Source organism: Vulpes vulpes, chromosome 16 (genome assembly GCF_048418805.1).
Source record: "Vulpes vulpes isolate BD-2025 chromosome 16, VulVul3, whole genome shotgun sequence".
NCBI classification, from domain to species: Eukaryota; Metazoa; Chordata; class Mammalia; order Carnivora; family Canidae; genus Vulpes; species Vulpes vulpes.
Genome location: NC_132795.1, coordinates 13249558 through 13266521, shown reverse-complemented (window position 1 = coordinate 13266521; position 16964 = coordinate 13249558). Strand labels below are relative to the sequence as shown.

The following is a 16964-nucleotide window of genomic DNA, read 5'->3' as shown; positions in this document are numbered from 1 at the left end:
TAAACTTCTCTTGTGCTCAGATTTAGCTAAAATATAGACTGTACTTCATTTCACCTTGGTCTTCTTCTGAGATCCATTCCAGTGTTCTCTGAAATCAATCAGTTTATCTCTACTTTTTGTAATGGCAAAATCAAAAGCATATTAAAATTAGTGCCTCTAGAAAATAAGAGAATTACTCTAGACACTAAGCATACAACCTAGTTCTATGCAAGGCTCATTTGTCTTCATTCTTCTTTTGAGAATTATTTACTCATAAGGTGTGTGATCAGTATTTAAACTATGGACATCATTTAAGATAGACCATTTTACTTCCTCAAACTTTGGATTACTATGAAATAATTACTCTTCCAGAAATTCTGCAGGGTATTCTAGGTTTTATGGACCTAAACGTTCTCTCTAGTCCAGGAAACCACCAGCATCAAATAGGACCTTGGTTGTTCACAAGCAGGGAGACCCTTCAAAGAACAAAAGCCTGCATAGTTCTTCTAACCCTTCAAAACCTTTGAGACTGCTTCTAAGTGCCCGGAGAAAAGTTAAAAGAAGGGAAATCAACTCTGTGAGTCTAGGGACCATGTCAGTTTTTGCTTACCATTATAGCCCAATGCTTAGGACTTGGTCCCCATAGTAAACACTTAATATCTATTTCACAATGAATGAATGAGTGATAGGCAATCAAGGAAAAGATAGAATTGTGAAATTACCATTAAGTTTTTGTTTCCTTTAACTTCCTTTCTTAAACGTGAGGTTTAAGGAAGTCTTTAAGGACATAATAAAAGGTCAAACATAAGCTCTAAGGGAAAAAAAATAACATAAAAGGCCAAGTTATGTAGCCAAATAGCCACAAGAGTAGTTCTAAGTCTTTATATACAGAGCATGAGCAGAAAAAGAAGGCGTTCCCCTCCCCCCAAAGTAGCACTAGCAACTATTAATCTAATACGATTAATGAGATGATCTAATAGGTAAACTAGATTTTAGAAATAAAACCATCTATCTTCATAGGTGATATCATTTTTCTAGATTGCAAAATATTCTCTTTCTTCAGTGTTCTGTAAACACTACCTGATATCTCAGCATTTAGCATGAGTCTGTTCTTTCCCCTTGAATGAAGATACATGTTTTAATGTGCTTCTACATAAAAATTTCCATTTGGAGAGATGTCATGGAATGTTAAATATAGAGCTTTTCCCTGATCCCAGTGGGCCCAGGAGATGATCATGCCAAATATCCTGGAGAAAGGTAGGTGGATGATCCTGGCTCCTCTTTTATACTCTCTTTCTCCTGCCCTTCGCTCCCCTTCTGACCCTTCTCTTCTCCTTCCTCCTAAAATAAGTCACACTAGCTGAATAATATTAAAATCAGTTTTACATGGTCTTTTCTCTGAAAAAAGAGATACCCATTGGATAAAGCTGATGTAGCATTTTCTTGAGGTGTTTTCCCACCCAGACCATATAGTCATATGCTTCATCATTGTGTCCCACATTTCTCAAAGGCAAGGAATGTTTCATATACTGTGATCATTTGATAGAACAAAACAAACTGAGAAGTCAAATTCTGAAACACTGATTTCAACTCACAAATTCATGCCAAAAATGATAAACAGAATATCCTGGTTTGAAATAAGAATAAAATGTATTTAGTACTGTAAGGATTTTGAGAGATAAAATCTGAACCTTCATATAAATATCTCCAGAAAATGATTGCTTTACATAGTACTATTGAATTTTGGGTAGATTCTGGATTCAATCTCAAAGCTTGTAGGCAAATTGTTACCTAAAATTTCATAAACAAATTTCATCACATATTACTAAGTATTTTCTCTGACCTTTCTTTCCAAATTCCCAAATACGTTGCTCAAGTTGACAAATGTGGCAAAGCAGAAAAGCAAAAACAAAATCACTTTAAAATTGAAATACCAGGGGATCCTTGGGTGGCTCAGAGGTTTAGCGCCTGCCTTTGGCCCAGGGCACGATCCTGGAGACCCGGGATCGAATCCCACGTCGGGCTTCCGGTGCATGGAGCCTGCTTCTCCCTCTGCCTGTGTCTCTGCCTCTCTCTCTCTCTCTCTCTCTCTCTGTGACTATCATAAATAAAAAAAAATTTGAAATACCATCAAATAGAGATAACCACTGTAAATATTTAGTGTGCTGGGTACATTTTTGAGCATGTGTATACACAAGCTCACAGACACATCCTCGCATGTGTACCTTGTTTATTTAACATGATCTTATCCTATTTCACCCATTGATTAACTGTCTTCTAACTTTGCAATATATTTTAACATTCCCCATATCAATAATCTTCTTAAATGAGACTTTAATGGCTACAGAATATTCCATCATGCAGAAGTTCTATAATTTAACTGTTTCTCTAGAGTTTAAAATTAGATTGCTTCCAGTTTTTCAGTGTTGACCCATAGTTTCTCAGTGAGCATTTGATCATTTTGTGTCTAGATGTTAGTATGTTGTCCCGTATTTCCTCGGGATAGCTTCCTGGAAATTGGATTTCTCTGTCATGGCTGTAAATATTGGTTTTGGATAACATATTACTAAGTTACCTTCCAGAAAGGTCGAATCTCTCTATCTCATCCCTGGCAGTATGATAGTAACCAATTGCTTTCTTTTTTCCCCCTTTTGATCTTTACCAATTTAGTGAGTAAAAATAGGGATCTTGTTTCAATTGACCTTCCCCCAACCAACCAGTGCCTAATGAGATGAACCTCTGCACAATTAGTAAACAATTGTGGGATGATAAACCCCCTGAGTGTGGTTGTATTTTCACCTATGCATTTATTGAAATATCATTTGTGAGTTTATTTAGTGCTGAGAATTATACTATACTGGGGTGGAGGTGGAGAGTGAGATAACGGTACTGCACAAGCCTCTGGGAACTTCAAAAAAAAAAAGTAAAATATTTAGACATAAGTGCTTCTGATATTGTGACTCACACCTGCACAAGAATATGTGTGATAATATTTGGTCTTTTTATTAAGGCTGGGGAAAAATGATTACCATTATTTGACAGCTAAGACATGACTGTTTTCGGGAAGACCTCAGAGTCAACCTTGGTCTCACTTCTTCCACTCCCCCTCTGACTCATCCTAAACCCCAGTCCATCAAAGATCATACTGCATGATTTGCCTAAATGTCATTGGCAGGAAGTTGAAAGAAATTTAAGAGAACTTCACATGCATTGTCAGACGTTTAACTCTACCCTCTGCTTGCTTTCATTCAGTGATGAACAAATGCAAGGGGGAAACCTGGGGCGTAAAGATTTCTGGCGCAAGATGTTCAAATCCCAGAGTGCAGCAAGTGACACCAGCAGCCAGTCTGAGCAGGATACTTCAGAATGCACTACTGCCCATTCAGGGACCACCTCTGACCGCCGTACCCGCTCACGGTCCCGCAGAATTTCCCTCCGGAAGAAACTTAAACTCCCCATAGGTAAAAGTATGTCTGTATTTATTTATGGATTCTCTTATTCCTTGCCATGCCCTCAGATCAACTCATAATCAAAACAAAGCAATGCATAGTACGGCAGAGAAAAGGGAAAGCCTTCAAGTCACGAGGTTTAAGTTGGCTCATTCATTCCTTCATTCATTCATCTTTTTTCAGCAGATATTTATCAAACTCCTATGTGCATTATGGTGTGCAAACACTCTGATTCTAGGCATCAGGAATTCAATGATGAGCAAAATTACATAGTGCTCAATTTTGCTGAACTTAAAAATCTATTAGGGGTGACAGTCACTAAAGCAGATAATCTTACAACTAAGTGTAGTTGCAAACTATGAATTTTATGAAGGAAGTATATGTTGTGCTATGAAAGCATGCAATGAGATTGGACCTAAATGGGGAGGAGGAGGCCGAGATCAGAGAAGGCTTCCTGGAGGAAATGAAATTAAGATCTTCAGTGTACTTAGGGGAAGGAAGAAGGAGAGCACTCTAAGTGGTAGCAATAAGATTTGTAAAAGTATTAGAAGGAAGGGAAGTGGAAGAATTGAGATAAGGAGAAGAGTGCCTGCATGACTATGATAGAGCAATAGAGAGTAGATAGAGCATGTGGACCTTGCAGGTAAGGTTGGCTCTTTGTCCTACTGCCCTATATAGCCCAGGTGGATGTTGAGCAAGGGAATAATGCAAGCAGGTTAACTTTTTCTAGAAGATCACTGCATGGACAACATACTGGAGGGAGCACAAGTGGTTAAGAGAGACCAGATAGAAAGCTGTCTAGTAGTCCAGGCATAAGTAATGGAAGCTTAGACTGGCTGGTGACTATGTACAGAGAAGTGGGCAGATTTGAGAAATACCTTGGAGCTAAAACGAACAGGACTTAACTGGAACATGTGAAAAGTGTCAAGGAGAACCGGATGGATTGTGGTTTTATTCACCAAAGAAGCCAAAATTCATTTTGTCCTGGTTTTACTCAGTCTTGTTATTTTATAATCCCATACTGAATATTCAAAGCATGTACATTTTGAAAATCATTTGTTTTCACTTCAATTTACATCAAGCCATGTAACTTTCATTACTTTTTGAGCACATGCTGACATTTGTGTTTAATTCATTTGGGAGAAAATGCTATACTGGCCTAACTTTTCAAAAATTATTAAATAGGGAACTGGCTGAAGCGGTCTTCCCTCTCAGGCCTAGCAGATGGCGTGGAGGACCTTCTGGACATCAGCTCTGTGGACCGCCTGTCTTTCATCAGGCAAAGCTCCAAGGTAAACAGGACATTGCTTATGTAAGAGAATGTTGGAGTCGCTGATAGAAAAATGTCAGGACCAAGAAATGCTAAACACCTGGAGGGGCCAAACAAGAAAGAGTTGCAGAAACTGTCTTCAAATTGAATGAAGTTTGGAAACTTAAATGAGCAATGAAAACTAAGATATCTAAGTAGTAGGCTATTACGGAAAAGAAGAAAAGAGTAACAAAAAATTTACATAAAATTATAATGCAGATCTATAGATATACATAGGTATTATTTCCCAACTTTATATTTATAAAGTTTATATTTATAAAACTTTATATTTTATTTATTTTTAGTTATTATTTTTTAATTCCAGTATAATTAATGGACAGTGTTATATTGTTTTCAGGTGTACAATATAGTCATTCAGTAATTCTATACATTTACCCAGTGCTCATCACCATAAGTGTACTTTAATCCCCATCACTTATTCCTACCACTGGTTGCCCCTCTGGCAACCACCAATTTGTTCTCTACAGTTAAGAGTCTGTTATTTTGTTAAGTCTCTTTTTTTGTTGTTTTGGTTTTTAGATTCTACTTGAGTGAACTCATTTATCTTTCTCTGACTGGCTTATTTCATGTAGATTATACCCTCTATATCCATCCATGCTGTTGCAAATGTCTACTCTCACCACTTTTATTTGACATAGTACTGGAAATCCTAGCCACAGCAATTGGACAAGAAAAAGAAATGAAAGGCTTCCAAATTGGTATTTCCGACCTATTTTTAACTTTTAATGTGTATGTGAAATTCCTGACATAGGAATGCAATAGGATGCAATAATTTTCTAATGATTCTCTTTATGTATTCACACACACACACACACACACATACACACACTTCATCCTCTTTCTACTGCTTTTGTAACTAGCTTAACCATTCTCCCTATTGAAAAGGATAAAGAAATTCAGGATGATTTTTTCCATTAAGTGTTTCTTCATAATACTTAAGCATTGTAGCAGCATACTATTTGGAAAAGGTAATGATGAAATCCATTTACTACAAGAGGCTTCCCTGTGCGTGATCCATGGCCTGGTCACTATAATTTCCACTATAATTTCCAGAGTTACATTTCTTTACATTCAGATCATTTGCTTCTATTCTTTCTGCTTTGAATCACACTAAAAACAAGTTTTCTTCTGTCTTAATAGTAATATTTTGAAATTATAAAAAGAATATATCAACCTTATAAGACATTTAGAAAATACAACTCCTCTTTCTCATCCTTTTTGCTAAAAAATTGGCCTAATATTGAGGTCTGTAGCCTCCTTGCTTGCTGAAAATTTTAAGTACTTTTGGCCTAAAGGCAAGATCTAGAGCACATTTTAATTCTTAGGAAAAAACCCCAGATATGTTATTTTACTTTAATTATAGAGTACTTTATGAATTAATTTATACTTCTTTTTTCATAAAGAAACAACTGTGGTGTTGTTTGTAAAGGATTAAAATGGTTTGCTGTTCAGGAATTTGAGTTTGGATTTTATCAGAATTAAACTCTAAGAATATCTCATGTATTCACTGAATTATTTTCATGGTGCCTGATTATTTACTTTCAATCTATGACTAGATCCTCCTTCAAATTAGTCATAAGTGATATCTTTTCTCATACACTGGAATAAACCATACTGACTGACTAACCAGATGAGAAAGTCAGAAGACTAAAGTAATCTTCATATTACAAGCAACTTATTTTTCAAGGCAAGGGTTAGTATAAACACAAAGAGTTGCCTTTTTTCCTCAGGTCAAATTTACCAGTGCAGTGAAGCTTTCCGAAGGTGGACCAGGGAGTGGAATGGAAAACGGAAGAGATGAAGAGGAGAATTTCTTCAAGCGTCTTGGTAAATGTTGTGCAGCCTAAGAATTACATCTGATTTTCAACACACAGAACAAAAATTTGATTGGATAGAGTGGTCCATTTTCTATTTCCATCTATTTCATATTCATTTCTCTTGTGTGTGTTGTACTGCTATATATAGCTTCTCAATATCTTACCAATTTTGTTCAACAGACATTTATGGAAGCTCTACTGTGTTCCTCGTTCCATGGTAGATACTAGATTTACAAAGAAGAGTGAGAGACAGCCTCTTCTTCAGTGTCTATCCTTTATTAAAATCTAAGAGCTTTAAAGAACCTTCAGATTTCCATCTACCTATCTACTTAGGAATTCTGTACATTATATCCCTGAGAGGTGGCCAGCCACCCTCTGAACACTTCCACCGAAGGGGAGTCTATTACTTCACAAAGCAGCCTATTCCAGAACTAGACAGTTTTAATTGTTAGAAATTGTTAGATAATATTTCCTAATATCCCAAAAATATACTCATCCATAAATTTGATTTCACTGGTCCCAGTTATAACAACGTTGGCCAAACACACACACACACACACACACACACACACACACACACACTGCTAGTTTTGCCTTTTATCTATTTCACATTCTCTCTTTTGATCTCACTGCCGCTGGGTGAACATTGTTGATTCCTTTTTTTCCCCTTACATGGAAGAGTCTCTAGACCCATCACGATCCTGATTCCATTTTACTTAGTGTTCCAATTAGATGATATACTTTACAAAATGTGGAGCTTCAGATGGAATGCAATACATCATATCTGACTTCAATCAGTGTAATAAATAGTGTAACTATTAAGCTCTAGGGATACAGCAAGTGTATGAGCACAATTTAAGGTTGCATTATAAAGTTTTATATCTCATAGTTGGCTTGTACTGAATTTGGATTAACTTTTACTAGCTCACCTCCACATGAGTGAATATCATGCTATATTTTGGTATAGCCATTATTAATTCTTCATCTCAAAAAAGATAAAATGTATTGTTTCATTAACTTGGGAGGTGGTTAAGTCACATGCCCAGGAAAGGTCTCTTGAGAACCCAAACCAAGTTGAATTTAGAATTTTTTTCTTTTCTACAATTGTGCTATAAGGATTCATCTGCTGAGACACACATTTCCCTGTTTTCATCCAAACTGTTAATATGATTATTGACCAGGTCAAATACAAATATATAACTCCTGTGATACTTCTAGTTGACTTTTATTAATTAACAATTTGTGGGTATAATTTTCAGACAACCATATACTTAGTTTACTAGCAATTAGCAAACACTCTCCCATTTCATTATAAAAACATCAGATTTTACCAGGAAATATCTCATGTCTTTATAACTCTGTCTAAAGGAAATATGCAGCTTAGTTCAATATAGTGTATTCTTCATGAAACCACAGTGACTCCTTTGATTACTTCTGTTTTTTTTTTTTTTAAGTTCCTATTTATCTAATTATCTCTTACAGAATTTGGCTAGGGCATACATCAAACTTCTTAGTCTGTGGTTTCAAGAATCTTCCTAACAAAGCAAGACCTTTGTCATTTTCAGTCTTTAGGGACTCTTTTCACTGCTCATGATATTTCAGAGAAGATACACCTAGCATTCAGAGACATCAGAATTATAAATAGATTTTTATGAGGCTTTTTTTGAACACTAAAGAGTGTTCTTCGCCTGGAAAATGTGTTAGCTGAATGGCATTTGACTAGTACTGTGATTACATCTGTAAATTCTTTCTGTGCCCTGCAGTGTAATTTCACGGAACTAAGAATTAACTCAGAGGAGGGTCTCTCACATTTGGTGTCTCCTTAATGAAAGCTTTTCTGCACTTATGTATTTGCGAATTTTTCTTGTTGGTGAAAAGGATGAAAGCATAATTGAGTTGTTTACCTTCCTTTTGATTCCCTTACCTCCCTTTCTTCAAGAAATAGGCCAATATTTTTAGTCTTATTCTTAACATGTTATCATGAGTATTTCTTGTAAATCTTTTTTATTCTAGATTTTTACCCTATTCCTGCAGATTTCAGCCATTGTTTTATATATTCCTTATATTTCATTCACAAAAGGAAAGACTTGGTATGGAATATTCATAGAGTCTGACTCTGAGATCAGTTGTGTCAGCTATACCTGAAGTAAAATAGTCTCTGTGTAACTAGAAGACAAAACCATAAAATCTAAGACTGATATCTGGAATTTTATGTGCTTTTTGACTGGCAAGAGAAGATAGCTTGCATGCCAACATCATTCTTTGTCCATGTTCTCTGGCTCCTTAAAAATTATAAAAGGTATTCTGTGAGATAATTCCTTTGGAATCTTTTGCAGAAGCCAGGTATCCTCAGCTATTCTAAAAAACAAAAACCAAAAACAAAAACCTTTAAAAACCCCATTATCTGCTAATCTTAGTACATTGTAATTTGCAACAACTCCTGCCCTTGGCCATGTAAACATTTATCTTTGAGCCTCCTTTTGCCTTTTCTCCCATCTATCTTATTTCCTTCCTTCCTTCCTTCCTTCCTTCCTTCCTTCCTTCCTTCCTTCCTTCTCTTCCTTGCTGCCCTCCCCCTTCCCTTCCTTGCTTTCTTTCCCTTCCCTTCCTTCTTTGCAATTTGTATGTATAAATGATTCCTGTGCATCCATTATAAATGTATTGATTTTTTCTTTCTCAATTATTTTAATTATATACTGTTTCTGCTTCTTTAAAGTTGCTATAAAGAAAGCAAACATCAAGCATTCTTACTTTCAAATATATACTCAAACTTCACTGAGTTAAGATCAAATGCAAAGCCAATAGAATTTCTTTAATCTAAAAAATTATTAAACAAATGAAAAATACATCTCCTGAACATTTAACAGAACTGAAACTGCATTCATAATCAGCTGTCTTTCTTCTTTGCTTTCATATACACTAAGAATATTTCATTTTAGAGGTCATGTGGTCTTTGTTTGAGGGAAGATGTTTTATTAAGGCAATGCTGTTTTCAATCGATCAATAAAATTTACTGAGTATCATCTATGTGCTCAGCTCTGCCATCAATTCCATGGGAAATGCTGCTTAAAGAAATACTATATTTTGAAATATCCCTTCTTAAACTTAACAGATCATAAAAACTGTATTCTATGTAAATTTATAAGTGATACCTCAGTAAATTTAATGTAAAAAATAGTAAATAAATGCAACGAGAATGTACTGAGACTAAAAAATTAGGCCTTATGTCCAAGGAAGCCAAGAAGCATCCTTATATACTAGTAAGATTATATAAAAGACGAATAGAAGGTGCATTTTACAGCCAAAGTACTTTTTAACATTTCTTTTACTAGTACAATATGGAATGCCAACTGGGAATAATTTTACAATCAGTTTATAACATGTACAATGTTGATTTATTTCTTACCATAAATTACTCTGACATAATCTCTACCTTCAGCAGTATACAAAATTCTGGCCTCCTTCAACATAAAAGGTTGGGTATTCTGGGGATGCAGTGTGACATAGCGGTAAGAGGGTAGGCTGATGGTCATCAGGTCTGGATTTGAATTCTGACTTCATAACTTTCTATTGCATGAACTTCGTCTAGGCTATTTAACCTGTACCCTCTTTCTGTATATATTTATGTTCTTACTGCCCCGTTCTCTCCCATTCTCTTTTTTTGATTATCTTTAAGGATTTATCTTATAAGGCTGCTACAAAAAATAAATTATAAAATATTTCATACAATACTGAACACATATACTAAGTACTCAAAAATTGAAGCAGATGCATGGCTATCCATTAATGCCATTATAATGCAATGGAGATTTTCCATTATAATTAGCTTTTACTTATAAGCATTATTCTTATGCCTGAGATCATAGGAATCTACTGTAATGAATATCCATCATTCTGTGAAGCAAAGAAGATAAAGTCTTCCTGACAAAGATTGTTTTGATCACTTTTCTTTTCATTATTTTATTTAGGCTACTTAACCATATTGTTTCTGAAGTTCTTTTTATCAGAATGGCACTTCTGGTAATATTAAATAACCTTTTAGAATTCATTATCTTGTCAAATGAGTATTAAGAAAAATGACGAAAAGCTTATTCTTAATGTCTCCTTCAATAAGATGATGACAACTGTTCTTAATAAATTGGTTAATAAATTTATTTGGGCTATGTGGGTGACTCAGTTAAGCCTCTGCCTTTGGCTCAGATCACAATCTCAGGGTCCTGGGATGAAGCCCCACGTTAGGCACCCTGCTCAGCGAGTGGTCTGTTTCTCCCTCTCCCTCTGCCCTCCCTCCACTCATGCTCTCTCTCTAATAAATAAATAAAATCTTTTTTAAAAAAGAATGAGATTGTTGATCATACATCTTGTCTTATATATTAGTTCTATCACAACTTTGAGGCAATTATTACCTAGTATATTGTAAATCTTAATTATAGTAACAAATAATAAAACAACTGTATTCATTAAAAAGAAAGACATTTGAGGTCTATCTTAAATTCAATGTTTAAGGGACTGCTAAGGTTATAATTTCTTTTGACAGATGGGATTTCCTCTGTGTAACTTAAAGGGCTATATATGTATGATTGATAAAGTTACATAGAGGTAGGATAAGTCACAGGAAGTTACTGGTTCTAGGAGTTTTGATAATGTTCAGTGAATAAATAGCTTCCTTTGCAAGGCAACTGTCTAGAAACAAGGCCACCTAGGAAGTATTGTTCCTATACCGCAGCTTTTCACTATGCGCCCTTTGTCATTTAAGATTCTGTCTTCCAAATTTTTTCCACCATCAGATTCTTTGTGTGCTACTTCCTTTTTGCAAATGATACAGATATGCCACACTAATTGGAAAAAAAATACTGGAGGTGTTGAACATGGAATTTTGAATATGGAACATTTGCATCTGAAGAGGAAATATGCCCATAAGGAATGAAAAATGGGAAATTTCAACAATTATTTTATTTTTTTTAAGATTTTATTTATTTATTCAAAGAGACACAGAGAGAATGAGAGGCAGAGACACAGGCAGAGGGCGAAGCAGGCTCCATGCAGAGAGCCCGACGTGGGACTCGATTCAGGGTCTCCAGGATCACGCCCCGGGCCGCCACCGGGGCTGCCCTTGATAATATTTTAATTATAAGGCATTATTTGTACTTATTAAAATTTTCAAACATAGACAAAAAGTAGAAAGAATGGTTTAATGGATCCCAGATATCCATCGCCCATTTGTAATAATGACAAAAATTTTCTATATTTGTTTCATCTATCCTTTATGCTTTTTAAAAAATATTTTATTTATTTAAAAGAGAGAGACACTCAAGCGAGAGAGCACAAGGCAGGGGGAGGGGCAGAAGGAGAGGGAGAAGCAGACTCCCTGCTGAGGAGGGAGCCTGATGCGGGACTTGATCCCAGGACACAGAGACCATGACCTGAGCCAAAGGCAGATGCTGAACCAACTGAACTACCCAGGCACCCTGATATTTAGGTTTTCAAAAATGTACCTAGGGATAAAAATGATGAAAAACGATACTTTATATCATTGTTTAAAATATGTGATCCTTAGACTTTCTGCATCAATAACTCACAAAGAGTGTTTGTTAAAAAAGCATGAATAGCCCCCAGGCATGGAATCAAAATTTCTAGTGATGAGACCTGATATTCTGTGTTTAATAAGCTTCAGACTGATTCTTATTCATAGGCGCTTTAACTATGGAAAAATAGGGTGGGAAGGAATCAGTGGTTCCCAAATCTCTGACCACAGTGCTGGGTCAGCCTGATTACATCATTATCTTCTGGGCGGCTTACAAAGCACAAATTTCCATACTCTATTTCTAAGAATTCTGATTCTGAAAGTCTGGATGAAATTCAGGAACTTCGTAGGTAATTCTGACATATAGTTAGGTTTGGAAATCCTGGAATTAAATGACCAAACTCTAAGATTCTTTACATCTCTAATAGTCAGTGATTCTTTGTGTTGTAACTGAGATATCAATTTATGGACCATATATGCAATTGTGCAGTGATTCCATCTTTGATGAAAATAGAAGTTAGCTGTTGATTACAGGAAGATCATTTTAAATATACTAAGAGCTCCTGCCAGTTTTAAAGAGGAGACCTGGTAGCAAAATGATCAGATCCTATATTTAAATATTTATGTAAAATTCTACATTTGCATATACCATGTGTCACCAGATTCCCAAAAGTTTATGGTGTGTCTAAATCAGGCATTGGGCTGGAAATGAATGAGATGGAGTCAGGGGGAAAGCTTTCAGGCCAACACTAACATGTTGTTATAACTTTGGAGTTCTTTTCAATCTGTGATCCATTGTATTTTCTTTCTTTCATTCCTCCACCATGGGAAAAACCTATAGGTTGCCACAGTTTTGATGACCATCTGTCTTCCAACCAAGATGGTGGAAAAAGCAAAAATGTTGTGAATCTTGGAGCAATCCGACAAGGCATGAAGCGCTTTCAATTTCTGTTAAACTGCTGTGAGCCAGGGACAATTCCAGATGCATCCATCCTGGCAGCTGCATTAGATCTTGTAAGTTTTTGGAAGACTTTGCCCACTCTGTCTCCTATTACAATTAATACTGCTAATGGAGGAAAGCATGAATTTCTAATCCTAACCCTCTCTATGGAGATTTTTTTTTTAACTGTTCATGCTTTATAGTTTTCAGAGTACAGGTCTTTCACCTCCTTGGTTAAGTTTATTCTTAGGTACATTTTTGGTGCAATTATAAATGGGATTGTTTTCTTAGTTTCTCTTTCTGCTACTTCATCATTAGCGCATTTTCAATCTGTAGTGCAACAGATTCCTGTATATTAATTTTGGATCCTGTGACTCTACTGAATTCATTTACCAGTGCTAGTAGATTTTTGGTGGTCTTCAGGGTTTTCTATATATAGTATCATGTCATCTACAAATAGTTAAAGTTTTACTTGTTTCTTACCAATTTGGATGCCTTCTATTTCTTTTTCTTGTCTGATTGGGAAGAAATGGCTGGGACTTCCAATACTATGTTGAATAAAAATGATGACAATGGACATCATTGTTTTTTCCTAATCTTAGAGGAAAAGCTCTCAGTTTTTTACCACTGACTATGATGTTAGATGTGAGTTTTTCATATGTGGCCTTTATTATGCTGAGGAATGTTCTCTTTAAATCAACTTTGTTGAGTTTTTTTTTTTATCATGAATGGATGTTGTACTTTATCAAATGCCTTTTCTGCACTTATTGATATGATTATAGGTTTTTGTGGGGTTATGTTTTTTTGATTTTCTCAGCATTAATTTTAAAAGGAGGAAGAAAGGTGATGAGGTGAAAGAAAAGGAAAAATTTAATAATAAATATGCACTGGGAAGTAGACTGTAGAGCATCATGATTAAAAGGATGTGAGGGCTCTGACATTTACTAGCTAAAAATATAAAATAAAAGTAGGGCTAATAATAATCCTCTGGCTAAGTGTGACGATTAAATGACACATTAAATGGAAAGACCTTATGAGAGTACTTGAAATACAGTAACTGCTCAATAAAGTATGCCATTATTATTTTTTTATTATTATTAGTTTTATGTCTCATGTATTAGTACTTAAACATCTTTGAGTCTTGGTCTAGTTGTCAACTGAAGGAAAGATATAAAAGGAAGGATAAATTAAATTGTGCAAAAGGGCTTTGAACATCATATGGTATTATACACATGTAAGGGATTAAAGAATATAAAATGGATCTAGTTTAGAAAGGGTTTCTTGGGCAGCCCAGGTGGCTCAGCGACTTGGCGTTGCCTTCAGCCTGGGGCCTGATCCTGGAGACCTGGGATCGAGTCCCACGTCGGGCTCCCTGCATGGAGCCTGCTTCTCCCTCTGCCGCGTGCTCTCTCTCTCTCTCTCTCTCTTCCCCACCGCCCATTAATAAATAAATAAAAATTTTTTTTTTTTTTAAAGAAAGGGTTTCTTTTGGGAATGCCTGGGTGGCTCAGTGGTTGAGTATCTGGCTTTGGCTCAGGGTGTGATCCCAGGGTCCTGGGATCAAGTCCCACGTTGCCCTCCCCACAGAAGCCTGCTTCTCCCTCTGTCTCTCTGTCTATGTCTCTGCCTCTCTCTCTGTATCTCTCATGAATAAATAAATAAATAAATTTTAAAAAAGAAAAGAGAAAAGGTTTCTGTCAAGTAAACTAGGCCCAGATATAAGTTTTCAACTCAGTGCCTCAGTTTCCTTTATTTACCTCTGATTTAATAAACTCTTCCTACACTATATAAATACTGGGTACAGGGATCCCTGGGTGGCTCAGTGGTTTAGCAGCTGCCTTTGGCCCAGGGCCTGATCCTGGAGTCCCGGGATCAAGTCCCTTGTCGGGCCCCTGCGTGGAGCCTGCTTCTCCCTCTGCCATCTCTGCCTCTCTCTGTGTCTCTATCATGAATAGATAAAATCTTTAAAAAAAAATACTGGGTACAATATACCAGGTAAACCTCAAGAATAAAAAGTATTTTAGTTTCTCTTTTAAAAAATAAAAACTAAATAGACTTTTTTTTTTTTTTTTACAACAAAGAGCTTAACGCCTGCCTATAAATGATCACTTTTCCAGATTTTACAGCATATGGACAAGTGACCATTGACCACTCATATTTTACCATGGAAAATCAACCAAATCTGATAATAACATTATACCACTTTTCTGTGACATTTGCATGCTTTGCTATCAAGCTAGTTACCATCAAGTTACGTGACTTCACTTAAGCCTGAAATAAAAATACCAGTGTAATCACCCAAAATGATGACTTGTTATATAAGATTTTTCAGTCAGTCTCCCATTCCTGGATGTTGTCCTTTGTGAATGTTCATAAATTCCAAAATATTTAGTGTGCATTGATGCATGCTATGGTGACTATAAAATGTAGGGAATCATGAGCCTCCAGGAGAGCTGAGGCTGATGGCAATTAATCAAAGAGCAAGATGCCTGTCTAAAGCAAAAGAGTTTAACAAGGCAAGGAGCCAATCCCTTGTTTTCTAAGTGGGAGAATGGTAACTAGCCTGTCATTCCTTTGAGTTATGCAATGATTCTTTTTAATCACTATTGACCTATTCCAAAAGGAGCAAATTTAAATAAATGTCACAATCCATAAGAAAAGGCCAACAATTGAACATTTAAATAATGGGTAGTAAGTACATGAACAGCCATCTCATTAAAAATAATAATACCCAACGAAGTATGCCCCATCTTATTTGCACATAAGAAATACACATTAATATGTCCATAACTTCCTTTAACTATCAAATTTGTAACTATTAGAAAGTGTTGACAATGTATAAAATATCAGATACTACTATATGGTGTTAGTTAGTGGTGGAAGCAGCAGGGTTTGATTAGGGAATAGGAGAAGTCAGAATAATAGGGTAATAGTGGGAGGGCAGTAATGGTGAGCGGAGTGTTTCATGACCCCTCCCTGCATAGAAATAATTTTAGACTGGATATAGTCACAGAGCAGGAGCAGTTCTCTACATATTAATTATACCAAATGGCTAGATGGTGGAATTTTAAAAACCCGGACTCAGTGTAGCTTAAAAGAAACTCATCATATAGTAATTAATTAATTAACTCAACCAGTATCTGTTGAGAGTTTCTCATATGCCATGCAGGGTACCAGCTATTAATAGATACAAAAAACTCAACCTGTTTGAACCTTTCCTTATGAAGATTATTTTTGCATAGTGATCTATTTTATAGAATTCTTAGTGTACATTTTAAGGCTGATAAACTAATGATTAACATTTATTGTGTACCTACTGTTTTGAAAGGAAAAACAACTAAATTTGAGAAAGACCAACTAACAGTCCAGGGCTACACAGACAGCAAAAGAGAGAGCCAGGTTAGATGTACCTCTGTATTCAAAGACTCTATATTTTATACTCTATCATATTGACTGTCTCATTAAAAAAATTGTGTGAAATCACTAAAACATGCAAAAATAATAAAGCATGTATTTTATACATGATAATCTAAATGTAAGTGAGAAAGTGAAAATGACAGAAGTTATTTGAAAAATTATTAAGTTCACAGTAAAATTGTGCATTAGCACTTTATAGGTATTTTAATCTGTAATGTTCCAAAGGTACCATCATGTCTATCTTTGTCTCAATCCTAGTGTCAGAGCTACATTGGAAGATTTTTAGGAGAAAAAAAAAAAAGGAAGATTTTTAGGCAAAGTAGAGAATCAAATTTCCTAAGCAAGCCTAATAAGGTTAAGTAAAATGATATTATTTCAACTTGTTGAAAAATTGATAGAAAGATACAGGCACAGGTTGCCATACAAATTGGAGAATAATGGCTTGATAGTATTGGGACAACTATTAGTCAAATAAGCACCTGATGACAGAAATAACAGGTTGTCCTTT

General features: G+C 35.6%; 1 protein-coding gene across 50 annotated transcripts in view; it reads left to right on the top strand.

Moving 5' to 3' along the window:
- UNC80 (unc-80 homolog, NALCN channel complex subunit) overlaps positions 1-16964 on the top strand; it is a 216077-nt gene that overhangs the window by 67033 nt on the left and 132080 nt on the right. For 26 of the 50 annotated variants that reach the window (XM_072743066.1, XM_072743060.1, XM_072743059.1 and 23 more), the window contains exons 19-22: positions 3232-3446; positions 4614-4720; positions 6489-6585; positions 12941-13113. In XM_072743066.1, the coding sequence (XP_072599167.1) occupies positions 3232-3446; positions 4614-4720; positions 6489-6585; positions 12941-13113 (592 nt within the window). The remainder of the gene's footprint in view (positions 1-3231; positions 3447-4613; positions 4721-6488; positions 6586-12940; positions 13114-16964) is intronic. The other 24 variants (XM_072743068.1, XM_072743067.1, XM_072743044.1 and 21 more) reach the window with 1 other exon arrangement.